Genomic DNA, 19,229 nt, shown 5'->3' with positions numbered 1-19,229 from the left:
TGGCTCGATGGCAGTGAGTTTGCTTTGTTGTTTGTTAGGGCGTGTGAGAACCATGGTGGCACACTGGGCTGCACCCCACAAGGTCAGCAGTTCAAAACCACGCAGGAGAAAGGGGAGGCTGTCTACTCCTGTAAAGAGTTCCAGTCTCAGAAACCCACGGGGCTCGTTCCACTAGGAGCCGGAATAGACTCACGGCAGTGAGAGTGAGAGACTGCGTGTGGTGATTTCAGAGCATTGCCAAACGTCTCTCCATTCTTAAAACTAAATGTTTTGGAAAACAGAGTTGATATATCAGCTGAAAATCACACCTTATTATTCGTGGCTTTTGTTTTTCCAGAATGGCATCTGTACATCTATGTACAATAATGGCCGAGCACCTTTTTATACTCAGTTAAAGCCTTATCAGGAGTGCTTCACAAGAGTCCATTTAATAGACCCACTTGTTGAGCTCTGCGCTAAGCTTGTGCTTCCTAAGGCCTGGCACAGCTCCCCAAGGAGAGAGACCAAATAATCCCGCTGTCGGAGGGAATCTCTAGTCTGTTATAAAACTGCATTGCAAGAGATCTTCCCAACCTGAGAGATTTTCAACTCCAATGTTTTGTTTTGTTTCAAATTAACAGGAGCCACGTGCACATTATTCAAAGACTTTACTCCTGGAAATCCATCCCTTCTGGAATATAATCAGATGGTTTCCAATTACTTAATATGGCTGAGCCTACAGGGCGGCTTTGTGATGATAATGTTTATAATTTATGAGCGGCTCTGGAAGATCATCTGAGTTGACCAAAATGTAATTCTGATTGGTTAACTTTTTCCTTAAAAATGATATTTAATGCTTTGCTCCTGAAGCCTCCTTTCCCGAAAGATAATGCTCACTCCCCAGTCCTCCCTTAGCCTTCTAGTCTGTTAAAACGCCCTAGTGTGCTCATCCATCATCCAAGTTACGATCATGGAATTTTGGAATCGTCTTGCTTCTAGTGTTCTCTTTCTAAATGCTCAAGTCCTTTTAAAATAAGACATAGATGATGGCTGTGGTGTGACGGTAGTCCTTCTCATGGCAGAGAGCATCAAGCTCTATAGATTAGGGTCAGACGGCTGCCTACATTCTATCACAATCTGTCCACTCAACACCATCTGTTGCATCCCTGGATTAGGCATTGAACAATTAAACAGCAAAAACATGAATACCGATTTAGATTCTAAGTGAAAACCTCATATGAAACTGTCATAAAAATGAAATAATTGGTGTGACTGTATGCTTCCTTATATTATTTTAAAGATGCAATTTTATTTTTGTGTTCATTCGCCTCACTGGTGTATTAAAATGTTATGTCTGACTTTCAAGCAGGGCTTTTTAAAGCCCAATTTGCAGGTCAGAAAAAAAAGGGGGGCGGGGAGGGTATGCTGAAATCCAGTTCATGGACTCTCTCTTTTTCTCATTTAAAACAGATACATTTTTGAGCACAAAGGAAGCCAACGGATCATGTTTATCAATAACTGTTCACTGACAGATGATTCCGAATATTATGTGACAGCCGGCGATGAGAAATGCTCCACTGAGCTCTTTGTCAGAGGTAAAGTACAGGTCCCTCATTGCCGCAGTGGACACTGGACTGTCCTTCTAGGGTAGCGATCAAAATAAGAGCGACCAGGTGATCACTCTGGCTCCAGAGCAGAGAGAATTATACCTCTAGAAATGGTTTCCGTTGGGCCTTAGAGTGCCTCTTTGTTGAAGATCCTTGACACTGGCAGACACTGTGGTGTTAAATGGCCAAGTTCATTACAGACTAAACTGAGGGGAGGAATCGTCTGCAGGGTAAAATGGTCTGACACTAGCCAAGCACTGTTCTGCAAGAGAAATGATGGTTTCTAAAGGCTGCCAGGCTCTCCATAAGCCACGCTCCTATCACTCACCCAGCTGAGCACAGAGCGTCACAGGAAGCTTCCTTAGTAAAAGGGCATCGTTGTTGATTGGCATCGAGAATCCTGAAGACCATCACTGGTAGAGATACTGGAAAGAGCCGTAGGGTTCAGTGAAGTCACGTGTCCGTTGCTTTCCTCATAATGAGGTCCTCCACTCAGAGACGATGCTAGGTCTTTGTGATCCCTGTAGAATGAGACTCAAAGAGTCTTGTATTGAGGTTCTCTGTCATCAGACATGACTACCACTTCCTATCTTTGCCAGAAGAAAGGTATTTGGTACATTTCTTTTGTTTCTGTCTGATCTCTGCAACGATTGTTTACTTACTGTGGGTATATTAGAATCTTTTCCCCGAACTTGCCAGCTATTTATTTTGCCAGCCACAGGCTTTTAAAAACCCATTTACCATCTTCTACCATGGAAACCATAGAATCCACTAACTATTGTGCAAACCAAGGCTCTGTGATAGACAATCCTTTCCGAGTGCCAGTGAACAAGCAGGACTCAAAAGGCAGGTCTTCAATATCAAATGATGCTGATTTCCTCCCCTTTTTTCTTTTTTTGGTAGTCATTTATTTATTTATTTAAAACAATTTATTGGGGCTCATACAATTCTTTTCACAGTTCATACATATACATACATCAATTGTATAAAGCACATCTGTACAGTCTTTGCCCTAATCATTTTTTTCTCTTTTCTTTTTTTACATTTTATTAGGGACTCATACAACTCTTATCCCAATCCATACATATACATACATCAATTGTATAAAGCACCTCCATACATTCCCTGCCCCAATCATTCTCAAGGCATTTGCTCTCCACTTAAGCCCCTTGCATCAGGTCCTCTTTTTTTTTCCCCTCCCTCCCCTTTCTCCCCTCCCCCATGTGCCCCTGGTAATTTATACATCGTTATTTTGTCATATCTTGCCCTCTCCAGAGTCTCCCTTCCCCCCCTTCTCTGCTGTCCCTCTCCCAGGGAAGAGGTCACATGCGGATCCCTGTAATCAGTTCCCCCCTTCCAACCCACTCACCCTCCACTCTCCCAGCATCGCCCCTCACACCCCTGGTCCTGAAGGTATCATCCACCCTGGATTCCCTGTACCTCCAGCCCTCATATCCTCCCCTTTTTTCTTCTCACTAGAGCCTCCAATTATGGTGACAAAACAACTGGAAGACATCAGTACTTACTGTGGGGAGAGAGTGGAATTAGACTGTGAGGTGTCTGAAGATGATGCCAATGTAAAATGGTAAGTAACTATCCGGGGGTGTGTCCAGTTTATATATGGAAAAAAAAGGGGGTTATTTTCCGAGTTTATAGGACAGGAAACTCAAACAACTTTTTTTTTTTCAAACAACTTTTAAAAGAATGTCAATCTCATTGTATTTCACGGAAATGATAATAAAACCTATACCAAGATACCAGTTTTGTTACTATTTTTTTTATCCTATGATGCCAATACAAGGTCCAGAAATGGGGGAGGTTATAGGAAAATAGGCAGATATAGGGAAGTCGTGACTCAGGCCTAACCGTCTGTTTGATGCTGATGCCCTTGGGTGCTTTTGACCTCTCTGTCCTTCTCAAAGAGTTCTGGTGGCCTAGTGAGTTACATGTTCGTTGCTAACCATAAGGTCAGTGGTTCCAACCCATTAACTGCTCTGAGGGAGAAAGATGAGGCTTCCCACTTCCGTAACTATTTACAGCAATACTATAGGGTTGTCATCAGCCGAAGTCAACTCAGTGGCAGTAAGTTTGTGTTTGGTTGACCCTTCTCTCCCGCTGCCAATACTGCACTTCTTGCTTTGAAATATGTGAGTTGGTTTTGTCTCCCATTTAATTCCCAGTCACTTTAATGTCACAGGACCTCAAGAAATACTATAGCTTGAAAATCACAGATGGCCCTTAAAAATAAAAGCAGATACATACAGGAAAACCTGTGTAAGGCAGAAACCTGTCAGAAAAGGAAAACTCCCATCTTCTCCATCAAAACAAGCAATAGGAAGAAACGTGCTAAGACTGCACGCTGTCAAAGGCAGAAACCTTGCGAGATTCAGAAAAACAAGGCAGTTCGGCTGAGCTACACTCCCACGGGCTTCTCTCTCGATATATAAATACATGTGATTTTTGTGGGGGACACGAGGGAATTTTCCCAGGTTCTTTGTGAGTCTTCTCAAAATTCAATCAGAATCTTCCAATGAAACTGCTTTGTTGGGAAACATTTCAACAAAGTAAATTAGATCGTAAATGAGACCATAGGAATCTATAGTGTTTTGTACGGACTAGACTCTCCATTTTGGCATGGAAGGGTCAATAGAGTGTATGAAACGATGCCCTTCTTACTCGTGCTGACCAAGAGCCCAACATGGGGTTAGGACCACTCTTGGCAGCTTCCTCTGATTCTGAGTGAAAAGTGACTTGCCCTCTCTACATACAATGTTTCCCGTAATAAGGTCATACTTGTTAAAATACAAATCCGTTTATAGAGAGTTGGTTCATCCATAGATTGTTTAATTCAACAAATAATTCTTGAGTGTCTGGAATTCGCCTCCTGCTCTGTGAGCCACTGGAATATAACAATTAAGAAGGCCTGTCTCCTGAGTGATCTTTTCTAAGTTTTTAAGACTGTGAATATACTTGCATGGTACCCCAAACGTCCACTTTGGTCCTTTGTAAGGGTTCGATTTAGTGACAGGGATTGCATTCACCATGCTGTGCAGCCACCGGCACGATCGAGTTCTACAGCCTTCCCCCACCCCCCGGCTTAGCACCCCTTCAACAAGACCCTCAAGTCCCCCCTGCAGCCCCCAGAAGCAACCAATAAACGTCCATTTCCGTGGATTTGCCTATTCTAAACATCTGATGGCTCTTTCATCAGACTTGAGTATAAGTCATTTGATTATACTCCGTTTTCAACCCAGGTTTAAGAATGGTGAAGAGATCTACCTCGGTCCCAAATCAAGGTATCGTGTGAAAGTTGAAGGCAAAAAGCACATTTTGATTATAGAAGGAGCAACAAAGGCCGACACAGCTGAATACTCAGTAATGACAACAGGAGGACAATCATCTGCTAAACTCAGTGTTGACTGTACGTAAGACGCCCGCATGTCTTCCAAGTGGCGCTTGCTAAGCATTGGAGTGTTTGTTCATTCTGTTTTAGGCACACTTCCATCCATTTGATTCCCACTTGTGGTGAATTTAATATGTAAAATGAGATTCCAATTTAGCTGGTTTGCTATGTCAGATCAATCAGGTTCTCCAAGAAAGAAACTCAGCAGTTTTATAGAAGGGCACTGGGTAAGTCAGGGACATTAGAGAAACAAATCCACAGAAACTCATATGTCTAAGAGAGAGTTTTATATTAAGGGTAAGTGCACATCAAGAAAACATCCCAACCCAGTGCTGCCCAAGCCCACAAGTCCAACATTAGCCCATATGTCTGACACCAATCCACAAAGTCCTGCAGGAGGAAAGGCGAGTCAGTGAATGTGTAAGCATCTCAGTGCTGGTAGGGGTCTCCACAGGGCTGCTCCAGCACCCAGGGCTACATTGGGGTAGTTCCATGTAGCTTCTCCTCAGAGATGTCTTGCAGGAAGTGACCCTTGCCAGCTAAAGCAGGGAACTGGCTAAGGCAGCTGCACCCGGGTCCGACCATCACAAAGCAAGAGACCCGAGAACTAGAAAGGTGAGGCTCACCGAGCCATTTATCACTCTGCCCTTCAATTAATCCCACATGTGTTTATTGGCCAGATTGGCACAATGAACTTTAACTATCTTAGGCACCAGCATTGGGAAGTGTTTTTGTAAATCTCCTGCAAGAAAAGTTACCCAGTGATTTTGGAAGATTTATCCCAACACCATATGAATAAATATTGAATACTTGGAATGACGTCAAATCCTGATACTGTCTGCTGAATCCATAAGCAAGTTTATTACTCATACGTTAGACAAACATTTAACACTCCTCTACAATTACGTTTCGATTGAGAAGAAAACACTCAGACCAAAGGCGCTTCAGTGTAAAAGAACTTCTTAAGAGTGCATCTGTTTAGGGGCTTCAGAAACCTGAGAGGTTGAATGTCCCTTTCCAAACGTCTCCAGCAATAATCAGTTCCCAATGTCCATCTGTCCCATTTGGCTATGACAAACTAGTAAGTGCCTTGGGTTAATTAGTAATACATAGTGTTGTTGTTAGCTGCTGCTGAGTCGATTTTGACTCATAGCAGTAATCCTATGAACAACAGAATGGAACACTGCCTGGTCCTGTACCATCCCCACAATTGGTCTTATACTTGAACCCTACCCTCCATCTTGTTGGAGCTCTTCCACTATTTACCTGTGCCACTCTTTTACCCAGCATGATATCCAGGCACTGCTCTCTCCTGAAAACGTGTCCAATGTTTGTGAGATGAAACCTCACCATCCTTGCCTCTAAGGACCATGGCTGGTTGAACTTCCTCCCAGAAAGATGGGTTTGTCCTCTTGGCAGCCTATGGTACTTTCAAAGTACCAGGGTGATGCAAGCAGAGAAGACATTCTGCTGATTTATTACTATTTTCTTTACCTAATTACAATTCATATGATCATCAAATTATTCAGAAGCATTCTCAAACCATGTTGTCTTTCATGGACTGAAGTTAGTTTAGTGCAATATCAAAAACATTTTCAGACACTGACAGACACTGTATATTTGTATCCATTTAAAGTAACTCTTGTCAGTGCTGGTACGATGTATTGTATCCATTCCTAAATTTCACCATTGTGTGCAAAGTCACGGCATAAATACCACGGGGCTTATGAGGACAACAGGGCTGAGGTACAACCCTCCAAAACGTTGTTTCAACAACACATTAAATTAAAAAGAAAAGGGGGGAAATTTCAGGAATGCGAGGAAAACAGGACCTCAGCATTACATGTGTGGAGTCGTTGCATAAGCCAAGCCTGCTGCTATACAGTCGATCCCGACTTCTCTACCAAGCCAGACTCTTGCTATTGAGTCAATTCTGACTCATAGTGACCCTGGTGGGTTAATAGATTAACATCGGGCGACTAAACACAAAGTCAGCGGTTCGAAACCACCAGCTGCTGTTGGGGAGAAAGATGAGGCTTTCTACTCTGGTAAAAAAGTTACAGTTTCAGAAAACCCACAGTAGAAATCTGACTCATAATCCTTTTTTGGTAGGATTTTGGAGCTTTGTAAATCTTTCCCAGAAGCAGATAGTCTATTCTTTCTCCTGAAGTGGCTGATGGGTTTGAACCTTGCAACTAGCAGCATAGCACCGAACCCATAGCACTACTAGGGCTCCTTAAACAGTCACTAAATACTTCCAGAGATACGTTACATGATCTTGAAGTTGGCTTGTGAAAGTGGGTGTCAGCAGGGCTGCCATTGATGATCGTGATGTGGTGGCTGGAGGATGACTTGAATCCCATGAGAAAATTGTCACCTCTGATGGGGATGGGTGTGGCTGAAATCACACTTGTGAGCTGAGGTTGCTAGCACCTGTGTGAGGTGTGTACATGCCTGTGGGTTTTATGCGTTCCTAAGTGTCTCAGCATTTGCTTAGTTTTCCTCAGGAACAAAAGTGTTCATAAACAAACATGCAAGGCCTGTTTTGCTCAAATGGTTCCCTGTGGTATCAACTAAGGGTATTGGGACACATGCATTTTCTAAGCAAGTGTTCTAGCAGGACACTTTCCCTGCCCCACTGTGAAATGACACCATCCTGGATGGAGTTTGGGGTTGGCCTTCGTAATAGTCTGTTTATTTCTATAGGAGCTCTGGGTGCCTCAAATGGTTAAGCCCTGGACTACTAACTGAGAGGTTGGTGTGCCAACCCCACCCAGAGGTACCTCGGAAGTAAGGCTTGGCGATCAGCTTCCAATGGGTCATAGCTTTGACACTCTTGTGCAGTGCAGTTCTATTCTGTACACACCGGGTGACCACGAATTGGAAACAACTAGATGGCACCTAACAACCCCAACGACTTATTTCCATAGTGAGACCTCTGAAGATATTGACACCTCTAACTGATCAGACCGTGAAACTTGGGAAAGAAATCTGCTTAAAGTGTGAGATCTCTGAAAACATCTCAGGGAAGTGGACTAAAAACGGGTTACCTGTCCAGGAGAGTGAACGTCTGAAGGTGGTTCACAAAGGAAGGTAAGCAGTCAAGGTGATCCACAAGTTAGGGCTGGGCCCCATCTCTTCCCGCTCTCTACCCTCAAAATGATTTGTTTGGTGAGGATGTTTCAAGAGTGACCAAAGAGAGAAGGTCTACTTTTGCTTCCAGCTCACAAGAAGGCATGATTTCTCCATTATACACTGGCTCCCGCCAGGCTTGCTGTGTCTGTATCTCACATGACAGTGTTTTGTGATTTAAAACGCGTTGACTGATTTCCTTCCATAGAGACATGAAGCTAGAAGAAAGATACTGAATTCTAGTTAAGCAACGTATTAAACTGAGCTACCAGTGCTGTTGATGCGGCTATCTGCTCCTGTCAATATTTACGGGCTTGGAACCCGTAAAGAGCTATCCTGTCCTTTTGTGCTAAGAGTTGGAATCCACATGGCTGTGGTTTGGTTTGATTTTTGGTTAACGAGCACATGCGAGATGAAATTTTCACTACTTTTTTATTATTATTAAAAGATCATTTTATGAGGGACTTTTACAACTCTTGTTACCATCCATACATCGCTTGCACCAGGTGAATTTGTACATATGCTGCCTTCATTCTTTTCTAGACATTTACTTACTATTGAGCCCTTGGTATCAGCTCCTTACCCCCCCTTCCCCTGACCCTCCTAACCCCTTGATAGATTGTACATTGTTATTATTTTCATATCTCACACCAACCACTGTCTCCCTTCCCCCATGTTTTCTGTTGTTTTAAAAGAGCAAGTTGTTAGTTACCACCAGGTCTCTTCCATCTCACGGAAACCTGATGTTGTATCAGGACAATAACAGGTGCCGTTGTCGTGACCTGTGATATGCCTGAGCCCATTGTTGAGGCTATTGTGTCGATGCAGCTCATTGAAGGTTACCCTCATTTACACTGACTTTCTACCAAATGTGATGTCCTTAGAACAGAAAAATGCTATCATTTAGATCTCTGACGTGGGCTCTTAACCGAGGACCCATGGGCCCCTTGAGGGATCATGAATTGACTTCAAAGAACTCTATAAATCCTCTGAAATTGTAAGCGAAATCCTGTGTGTATATTAATGCACACCTTTCTCCAAGAAGGGAGCCCTGGTGGTGCTGGCCGGTAAGCATTACAGGCTAATCGCAAGGTTGGTGATGGTGCAAACCCACCAGCTACTCCTCGGGAGGAAGATGTCACTGCTCCCTAAAGGTTTCACAGCCTCGGAAACCCTGCACGAGGGCTGCCATAAGTTGGAATTGGCTTGGTGACAGTGGGTTAATTGGTTGGGTTAATTGGTGACAGTGGGTTAATTGGTGACAGTGGGTTAATTGGTGACAGTGGGTTAATTGGTTGATTTCTCCAGAGGGAGGATCCATAACATCGTCAGTGGTTCAAAGCCCCAGTAAGATAAAAAGCTATTGATCTTCCATGTACATGGGTACAGATAAGAGCTGGAAACACAGGGAATCCTGGACAGATAAACCCCTCAGGACCAATAATTCAAGTAGTGATACCGGGAAGGTAAGGGGAATGTGGGGGGAGAAAGGGAGAACCGATCACAGTGACCCGCATATTACACGCCCCCTCAAGAGGGATGGACAACAGAAAAGTGGGTGAAGGGAGACGGTGGTTGGTGTAGGGCATGAAAAAAAATAGTAATTTATAAATTATCAAGGGATCATGAGGAAGAGAAGGAGGATGGCAGGGAAATCAAGTAGAAAGAAAATGTTTTGAAAATGAGGATGGTAACATATGTAAAATATGCTTGACACGATGGATGGATGGATTGTGATAAGAACTGTAAGAACTCCCCAATAAAAGGACTTTTAAACTATTTCTCTTCCATTGCAAGTCAAATCAAAGTCAAGATTATGTATACTTTGTAAATGGTTTGAGAAGTTACGGAGCGTGGCATTGTTGATGTGTTCCACTTTAGCCTTTTGTAAGCTACGAGAAGAAAGGAGTGATAGATCCCTGCAGACCTAGTAATTAGACTGCTTTTGGAGCGGCAATTCTACATAATCAGAAATGTGGATCAATATCGAGGATAAGTAATGCTTCCCTTTCATTTCCCCTCCCCACCCCCCGTCTCTTTCTGTATCCCCCCACTCTTACTTCCTCTCTCCCAGACAGTAATCAATGGTATGATAAAGGCCAAATATCTCTTCACACTGGACCGTAATATATCATCAAAGTCTTTGCAAAATCTAAGCCATATGTTCTTCCCGTTTCCTTAGAATCCACAAGTTAGTGATAGCCAGTTCTCTCATAGAGGATGAAGGCGATTATGTCTTTGCGCCTGATGCCTACTCTGTGACCTTGCCGGCCAAAGTTCATGTTATTGGTGAGTAGCTCCAAGGAATCATTGCAGAGTTCTAATTTTGTATGTTCATTTTTATTACCTTGGGATGGTATTCAAAGCATGTGCTATTTAAAGAAAACGATATATTGATTAGCCTCCATCACTAATCATAGACAGTGTCTTTTAAAGTCTTGCAATGACGTACTTTTACGCGGTCACACATTCCAGACTTTGAACCTGCGCTCATCCTTGGTCCCTCTTCTGCTCTTTCAGCCAGATAAAATACCAGTGACTCAGGGAATCCAGGGTGGATGATACCTTCAGGACCAAGGGTGTGAGGGGCAATGCTGGGAGAGTGGAGGGTGAGTGGGTTGGAAAGGGGTAACTGATTATAAGGATCCACATGTGACCTCCTCCCTGGGAGATGGACAGCAGAGAAGGGGGAAGGGAGACTCCGGATAGAGCAAGATATGACAAAATAACGATGTATAAATTACAAAGGGCACATGAGGGAGGGGGGAGCGGGGAGGGAGGGGGAAAAAAAGAGGACCTGATGCAAAGGGCTTAAGTGGAGAGCAAATGCTTTGAGAATGATTGGGGCAGGGAATGTATGGATGTGCTTTATACAATTGATGTATGTATATGTATGGATTGTGATAAGAGTTGTATGAGTCCCTAATAAAATGTAAAAAAAAGAAAAGGAAAAATAAAGAAAGAGAAAAGAAAATGATTAGGGCAAAGAATGTACAGATGTGCTTTATACAATTGATGTATGTATATGTATGGACTGTGATAAGAGTTGTATGAGCCCCTAATAAAACGTTTAAAACAACAACAACAACAAAATACCAGTGACTGCAACAGTTAGTACCAGCCCAGGTATTCATACGAATATGACTGTCTGATAATGAAGACCCTGTTTGCTCTTCCAGACCCTCCGAAGATCATCCTGGACGGTCTTGATGCGGACAACACAGTAACAGTAATCGCAGGAAACAAGCTTCGTCTTGAGATCCCAGTCACTGGAGAACCACCTCCTAAAGCCATTTGGAGCCGAGCAGATAAGGTTTGATAGACCCGTGTGTGTGCGTGTGTGTGCGTGTGTGTGCGTGTGTGTGTGTGAAGCGGCTGACCTTGTGGTTAGCAGCTCAGCTCATAATCACTCCGCCAACGGTTATGAAGATAATGGAACTGGACTGATGTGATAGACAGTGATAACCACTACAATAAGTGACAAGTAGTCCGTGATGGCAAGATCAAGAGGAAGTATTCTTTGGGCAGATGTAACGCTGATACCAAGGCCTCGGAGAGGGAATGGGCCTGGTGTGTAGGAGAAACAGAAAGACACTCAGTGTCCTGGAGCAGAGTGAGTGGGGGGAAGCAAAATAAATAAGGTTGGGATGGTAGAGTCGTACCAGCTCAACTGTAACTCTGAGTATCCCACAGAAAGTGTGCGACTTAAAAAAAGCACATGACATGTCCCTGGCCAACTAGGAGTAAATGGGACCGGATGTACTCACTCACCTAAAATAACCCCCAAACAGGACAAATAACACATGAACCAACGGATTTCAAGATAATGGAGCTTGCACATTGAAAGACAATGATCCCTGGGAGATGGGGAACCAATAAAGACCCCTCTGATTAGCCCTGCTTATTACCCCAGTGATTCAGGGATTAAGCAATTGGCTGGTAAATGGAAAGTCAGCAGTTAGAACCGACCACGGGAGAAAAGACCTGGCTATCCGCTCCCTGAAGTTCACCCAGCAGCCCTGTGGGGCAATGAGTAAACCTAGTCAACCCGATGGGGCGGTTCAGTAGGCCTACGGAGTTGCTCTGAGTTGGAAACCACTTAATGGCCTCCAACAACAGTGACTGAGAGAGGGTCTCCAGGCTGTGGAACCCAGGCAGAGCCCAGTAAGAAAGCCAACCCCGTTGCCATCTGACCCCTGGAACCCAATAGACGTCCTGAATGTAGGATCCCCGAGTCTACAGAGATCAAGGGAGCTGGAGTTCCCAGGACACGTAAGGAGAGGTCTGATTAAAAATACGCTCTGGCACTCAACAGAGGAGCCTCAAGTCCTCTACAGAATGCCGATTAGTGAGTATGTTTCTCCTTGATGGAAAACAAACAAACAAACAAACAACAGGACATCTTTATCATCTTAAAATAAGCCTGGTTAATAGGAGGAAATTATTGTTTTATCTATTAAAAAAAAAGAAGAAGAATTATAGAAGTCTTTTCTGGTGTCTGTATACGTGTGTCACAATGCTATCTATCATTAGGGGATTTGTGAGCCCGAACGCGGAGCGTGGCTGGTGGGGTTGAGTGAACCCTGGGTGGCAGTCTGAGCCATGGGCTGTCGGGGGGTGCGGGGGAGATGAGGTCATCTGCCCTGCAAAGGTTTCAGCACCTCAAAAACCCTCTGGGTCCTTGTCACCGCTGTGACAGTGGGTTTGATTTGGGTTTTCTGAAGTCTAAGTACAAAAGAGTAGAGTTAACTTAATAATTAGTGGTAGCTGACCCGGCTTCTCAATTACCTTGCCCTTCTCTGTTTCTGTTCTTTGACTACTGCCTGCTCACTATGGTCTGGGAATAAGAAATAATGCTGCTTAAAATCTCAGCTTTTAGAAAGAAGGGGGGGGGAGGAAGTTTCTGATATATGCTGGAATATTTCTTTTTATTTTAATGTGTTTTTGGTGAAAACTTACACAGCAAATTAAATTTCCATTTGAGAATTTCTACTACGTGAGATTGGTTACATTTTCCATGATGGATCAGCATTACCATTCATTCTGTTCTAGTCCGTTTCCAGTACTCTATGTCCTTGTTCTGTGGGTCTTCCATCTTTGCTTTATGATAACTACTGAGCTCTTGGTATCACATAGATGTTTTTTTAGTGGCACGTGGTACTTACATGTAATATCCTTTATGTAATGTTACTTCTCTAAAAGCTGACGTGAAAGGATCATTTCAGGTCAAGGTTTAAAGAACATCTCAGACCAGTTAGCTCAGGGAGTCCTCCAGTGTCAACTGACCCAATAAGTCTGAGCTTTTTCAGGATTTGAGTTCTGCTCTGTGTTCTTCTCCAGTTCACTAAATGGCCATCTGTTGCAGTGGTACTCAACCTGTGGGTCGTGACCCCTTTGAGGGTGGAACGAAATTTTCACACAGGTTGCCCAATACATCTTGCATATCAGATATTTATATTGTGATTCATAACTGTAACAAAATTACAGTTATGAAGTAGCAATGAAAATAATGTTATGGTTGGGGTCACCATAACATGAACTGTATGAAAGGGTCGTGGCATGAGGGGGCTTGAGAACCACTGATCTATCATGTCCTAGTCAGAATGGTTGGTAATGGTAGCCGGCTCCATCTACCTGGGATCTTGTGATCTCTGGGTAGTTGAGGCTATGGCTTGTGTAGTCTGTAGATGAGTTTCTTCTCTGAGTTTTTTGTTTCCTTCTTTCTCTTTTGCTCCTAATGAGCAGAAACCAATAGTTATGTCTTAGATGGCAACTGCTTTCAAGCTTTTAAAACCCCAGATGCTGCTCAACTGGATCTTTGTGGGGCCAACTGACTGAGTTGTCCCATGATACTAATGACCCAACCCTTTAAATCCAGAAGACCATTCTTGCGTTTCAGTATTTCTAATTTCTTAACTTGCAGAGGCTCTTTTCCCCTAGAATGTTACTTCTGCACTCATATTTCAGTCCTCTGACATGGTCTTGACTGAGTTCATAGTTAATGGGCTTTGTTGTCAAATCCCAACTCTTTCCCTTCTTAATTGTGTGGCTTTGGGCAAATGAAGCCTCCAGCTTTCTCATGCATTACAGGCCATGATAGTGCCATGGCCATTGAGGTTGGACGATAATTAAACTGAGAAAATGTAGTTAGGCATTAGCACCAAGTCAAGCTTGCTTCTAAGGCACTCCAGAGCAGCCTTTGTGGCTATGTAGATCATGCCCCCTTTTTAATTTCTGTCCTTCTCAGGCCATTATGGAGGGCAGTGGTCGGATAAGGGCAGAATCCTACCCTGACAGCAGCACCCTGGTCATTGATGTGGCTGAAAGGGAAGACTCTGGAGTTTACCACATCAATCTCAAGAACGAAGCCGGAGAAGCACACGCGAGCATCAAGATTAAAGTTGTGGGTAAGCTCTCTGGGGAACAAGCTCCCGCCACCACCTGGACAGGCCCAGATCTAGAATAGACTTTGCTGGCTGTTGGTTCTCCCGACTTTCTCTGGGTCAGCAGCAAAAGCAAAGCACGCCGTTTTCATTTCCCTTTTCTGTCCTTTCTGGCCCAGGAGGCTCCTCATCACAGGGACGAGTAGCTGAGGTGATGCCATTTGGGGAGGTTTAGGCACTCATTAGTTCTCCACTGACATAGTTCTTTCCCCCTTCCCCCGCCCCCGACTTTAGACATCACTAAACACAATTGCTAAATAAGCTCTCACATCCAAACCACTGGAAAGGTTAAGATTGCAGGAGTTCCTAGCTGCCCACCCACGATGATTGTTTTCTATACCTGAAACTGAGTGCGAAGGGTCTAGGACAGCGGTTCTCAACCTGTGGGTCTCGGCCCCTTTGGAGGTGGAACGACCCTTCCTCTTGGGTCGCCCGGTTCATCACAGTAGCAAAATGACAGTGATGAAGTAGCAATGAAAATAATTGTATGGTTGGGGGGTCACAACCACAGGAGGAACTCTGTGAAAGGGTCACGGCATCAGGAGGGTGGAGAACCATGGCTCTAGGAGATTATCAGTGTTCCAGAGTCTCATGAGCTTTTCTTCTGACTTTAATTTTCTGTTACAGAACATACTTTAAAGTTACTGAAAATAAAGTAAATAAGCCATCACTTCTTCAAACATTGAATTATAGTGACAACTTGGAATTTCACCAGTCAGGGTTTTAAATCCTCTAACGGAGAGGCATCATGGTTCTGAGATTCCCAGACTGAACGCCTTGAGCCACTGCTGGTGGAAATTTCATCTGTAGTTAAAACAAACAGAAACCCATCTCCTACATCTAGCATTCATTCTTCAGTTACAATTTTCTAGGTAATAAACTACAGAGTCTTCAGTTCCCCTTGGAGTATGCTGCCTAGTTGTGACCCTAGTTCAGGAATTTAGGAAAATCTTCCTTTTAATCGGGCACCCTTCTTTGTATTCCATTTTGAGTGTGATTTTTTAATCAAAGGATAAAACTGGGTTTACTAGAAATAAAAAAATACTATATGATTATCACAAAAAAAAACCCCAAACACCACCATTATTTTCCAGTGAACATGTTCTTTGTTCTCTTTCTCTTGTTTTCTCTGATGATCTCGTTTTATTGTTGTTGGCGGCAGACATCCCTGACCCTCCAGTGGCACCCAATGTTACCGATGTCGGAGATGACTGGTGCATCATGAACTGGGAGCCTCCTGCCTACGACGGGGGGTCTCCAATCTTAGGTAACTGTCCTTCGGGTGATGGAACTACCAGTGGAGTTGCTGTCCTCTTTAAGCAGATTTATAGCTACCTCATTGAGAACCAGCACTATTACACTGTGCCTTCAAACATTCATTTTCACTGACATCTATTTTGGGATGCTCTGTAATGTCTCAATCTTTCAGTAATTCTAATGAAAATCATCTGATTGATCTCTTCTTTTTAAAAAAATATCATTTTATTAGGGGCTCATGCAACTCTTATCACAATCCAATACATATATCAATTGTGTAAAGCACATTTGTACATTCATTACCCTCAACATTCTCAAAACATTTGCTCTCCACTTAAGCCCCTGGCATCAGCTCCTCATTTTTTCCTACCTCCCTGCTCCCCCCTCCCTCAAGAACACTTGATAATTTATAAATTATTTTGTCATATCTTACACTGTCCAATGTCTCCCTTCACCCACTTTTCTGTTGTCCATCCCCCAGGGAGGCAGTTACAAGTAGATCCCTGTAACTGGTTCCCCCTTTACACCCCACCCTCTCTCTACCCTCTCGGTATTGCCACTCTCACTACTGGTCCTGAAGGGATCATCCGCCCTGGATTCCCTGTTTTCAGGCCCTATATGTACCAGTGTACATCCTCTGGTCTAGCCAGATTTGTAAGGTAGAATTGGGATCATGATAGTGGGTGGGGTGGGGGAACATTTAGGAACTAGAGGAAAGTTTTATGTTTCATTATGGCTCCACTGCACCCTAACTGGCTCGTCTCCTCCCCACAACCCTTCCATAAGGGGATGTCCAATTGCCTATAGATGGGCTTTGGGTCTCCACTCCTCACCCCCCCTCATTCACAATGATAGGATTTTTTGTTCTTTGATGCCTGATACTTGATCCCTTCGACACCTCGTGATCGCACAGGCTGGTGTGCTTCTTCGATGTGGGCTTTGTTGCTTCTGAGCTACATGGCTGCTTGTTTACCTTCAAGCCTTTAAGACGCCAGTATCTTTTGATCGCTGGGCACCATCAACTTTTTTCACCATATTTACTTATGCACCCACTTTGTCTTCAGTGATTGTGTCAGGAAGGTGAGCATCATGGAATGCCAGTTTAATAGAACAAAGTATTCTTGCATTGAGGGAGTACTTGAGTGGAGGCCCAATGTCCATCTACTACCTTAATACTAAACCTATACATATATGCACATACCTCTATTTCCACATCCTTATATATAAATATATTTACATATGTACATGCCTATATTTAGACCTCTAAAAATGCCCTTTATCTCCTAGCTCTCTCCTCTATTTTCTTTTACTTTCCTCTTGTCCCACTGTTATGTTCAGCCTTCATTAAGGTTTCAGTAAATCCTCTCAGTTACATTATCCTTTGTCAGACCCTACCAGGCCTCCTCCACCCTCCTCACCACTGATTTGGATCACTAGTGTTCCCTTGTCCCTAGGTTTGTTAACACCACTACCTTTCCCCCCACCTCTCTCTCTCCCATGTCTCCCCGGAACTGTGGGTCCCGTTGTTTTCTCCTCCATATTGTTCATCCAGCCTATATTATTTAGACAGACCTGCGGAGATAATAACATGCACAAAAACAAGACAGAGCAAAACCAAGCAACAGAACAACAAGACCAACAAGCCAATGACAAAAAACAAACAAACACACAGCAACAAGAAAGAAAAGCGTGTACTTAGTTCAAGGACTGTTTGTTGGCCAATTGGTCTCTTTTCTGTTGCATGAGAGAACTTTAAAATGTTTGTGGGACATTTCCTTTATCTTTGTATTCCATTTTGCCCCAAGCCTTTTGAAGTGTCTGCATCTATTTATACGCATATCTAATTTTGAAATAAGTAGGTATCTAATTTGCACCGTGGTAGTCAGTAAATGTCCAGTCCCATAGGATTATATGATGAAGAAATTTCTTTGAGAATCAAATGAGGAGAAGAATTCGCTTCATCAAGGAAAGAATTTTTTCCCTCGATCTTTGAGATTCTTAGAAAGGTCATTTCCCCTTTCTTATCTTCTGTGAAAGGGATTCTGATCCAAGTCTATTATTCAATTATCGTGAATGTGTACATCACTACAGCCTATATATAAATTGTACAATTTAATGATTTCTAGTCGTGTTATTTTATCTTTATATGCTAGCATTTATAGTCCCTATCATCTATGTCACACTATAATGACTGTTTTAAATATGTGTGACTATTTAGCATACGGTGTTGAGAATATGTAAATTTTTTGCATTACTAATATCTACCAAGCTTTCATTTTGAAAACCAAAGGAGTTTCCATTTTGTTTCAACTTCAGGATACTTTATTGAGAGGAAAAAGAAACAAAGCTCCAGGTGGATGAGGCTCAATTTTGATCTCTGCAAAGAAACAACTTTTGAGCCCAAGAAGATGATTGAAGGTGTGGCCTATGAGGTTCGCATCTTCGCTGTCAATGCCATCGGGATCTCTAAGCCCAGTGTACCATCCAAGCCATTTGTTCCTTTGGGTGAGTCTAAAGAGATGTGTCTTATGGGAGCCATGGCCACAGATTCTAACTAAGGTCCTCAACTGGCACAGACCTGGAAGCTTCTTGGCCTGATAGGAGAGTTGAATCTGGAGTAGGGACAATTTGCTGTCTGAAACAATTAAAGGTAGCTATAATAGAATCACACGATGAGGGATCTTCTAAACACTCATGGCAAAGATGGGGCTAAAAGACAATGGCAGTGGTAGCTAGCTACCATCTAGCTCTTCTGGTTCTCAGGGTTGTGGGGACTGGTATTTGAGAGGCCCTTTAGTCCACTGAGTTCATTGTTTCTGGTGTCTTTTGATTGTCACCTCTCCAAAGAGGGAGAGACCAATAGTTACACCTGACGTGGATATTTAGGAGTCTGTGAGACTCTGGTTGGTGCCCGCCAAAACAGACTGCAGAACACTGTCTTTATTAACTATGTTGGGCCAATTGATATTGGTATTGAGTTGTGTCTGGGAAGTTTTCATAACTTTCCTCTCTATATGCTCTGCCACATTCATGATGTATGAATTATTGAATAGAAAACCAATTTGCTCTGTAAACTTTCACCTAAATCACTGTAAAAAATTTAAATTAATAAAGTGTTTTCATTGTCCAGTCTAGAGACCAATTAAACCCCTTCTCCCTCTACTCCCACCTCCCCCCAAAAGTTCTAGTTATAATCTACCGTAATTGATTGAGAGCCCTGGTGATGTGGTAAGTTATACATTCTACTACTCACAGGGGTCAGCAGTTTGAACCCAGCAACTGCTCCATGGACAAAAAATGAAGCTGTCTGCTTCTAAAACTCTAGTCTTAGAGCCTCGAAAGAGCAGTTCTGCCCCGTCCTATAGGGTCACACTGCGCTGGGATCGACGCCAGGACAGTGGATGTGGA

At 43.2% G+C, this 19,229-nt stretch overlaps 1 protein-coding gene across 1 annotated transcript in view; it reads left to right on the top strand.

The window, feature by feature from the left end:
- Positions 1 to 19,229, top strand: part of MYBPC1 (myosin binding protein C1) — a 124,696-nt gene that overhangs the window by 80,967 nt on the left and 24,500 nt on the right. Inside the window, exons 11-19 of the mRNA XM_075553205.1 lie at positions 1,450 to 1,574; positions 3,066 to 3,171; positions 4,841 to 5,007; positions 7,920 to 8,082; positions 10,304 to 10,410; positions 11,301 to 11,434; positions 14,369 to 14,528; positions 15,727 to 15,831; positions 18,138 to 18,326. Coding sequence (XP_075409320.1) covers positions 1,450 to 1,574; positions 3,066 to 3,171; positions 4,841 to 5,007; positions 7,920 to 8,082; positions 10,304 to 10,410; positions 11,301 to 11,434; positions 14,369 to 14,528; positions 15,727 to 15,831; positions 18,138 to 18,326 — 1,256 coding nt within the window. The remainder of the gene's footprint in view (positions 1 to 1,449; positions 1,575 to 3,065; positions 3,172 to 4,840; positions 5,008 to 7,919; positions 8,083 to 10,303; positions 10,411 to 11,300; positions 11,435 to 14,368; positions 14,529 to 15,726; positions 15,832 to 18,137; positions 18,327 to 19,229) is intronic.

Source organism: Tenrec ecaudatus, chromosome 6, assembly GCF_050624435.1.
Source record: "Tenrec ecaudatus isolate mTenEca1 chromosome 6, mTenEca1.hap1, whole genome shotgun sequence".
NCBI lineage: Eukaryota > Metazoa > Chordata > Mammalia > Afrosoricida > Tenrecidae > Tenrec > Tenrec ecaudatus.
Note: the sequence above shows the minus strand (reverse complement) of the source record. Positions and strands in the feature narration are given on the sequence as shown.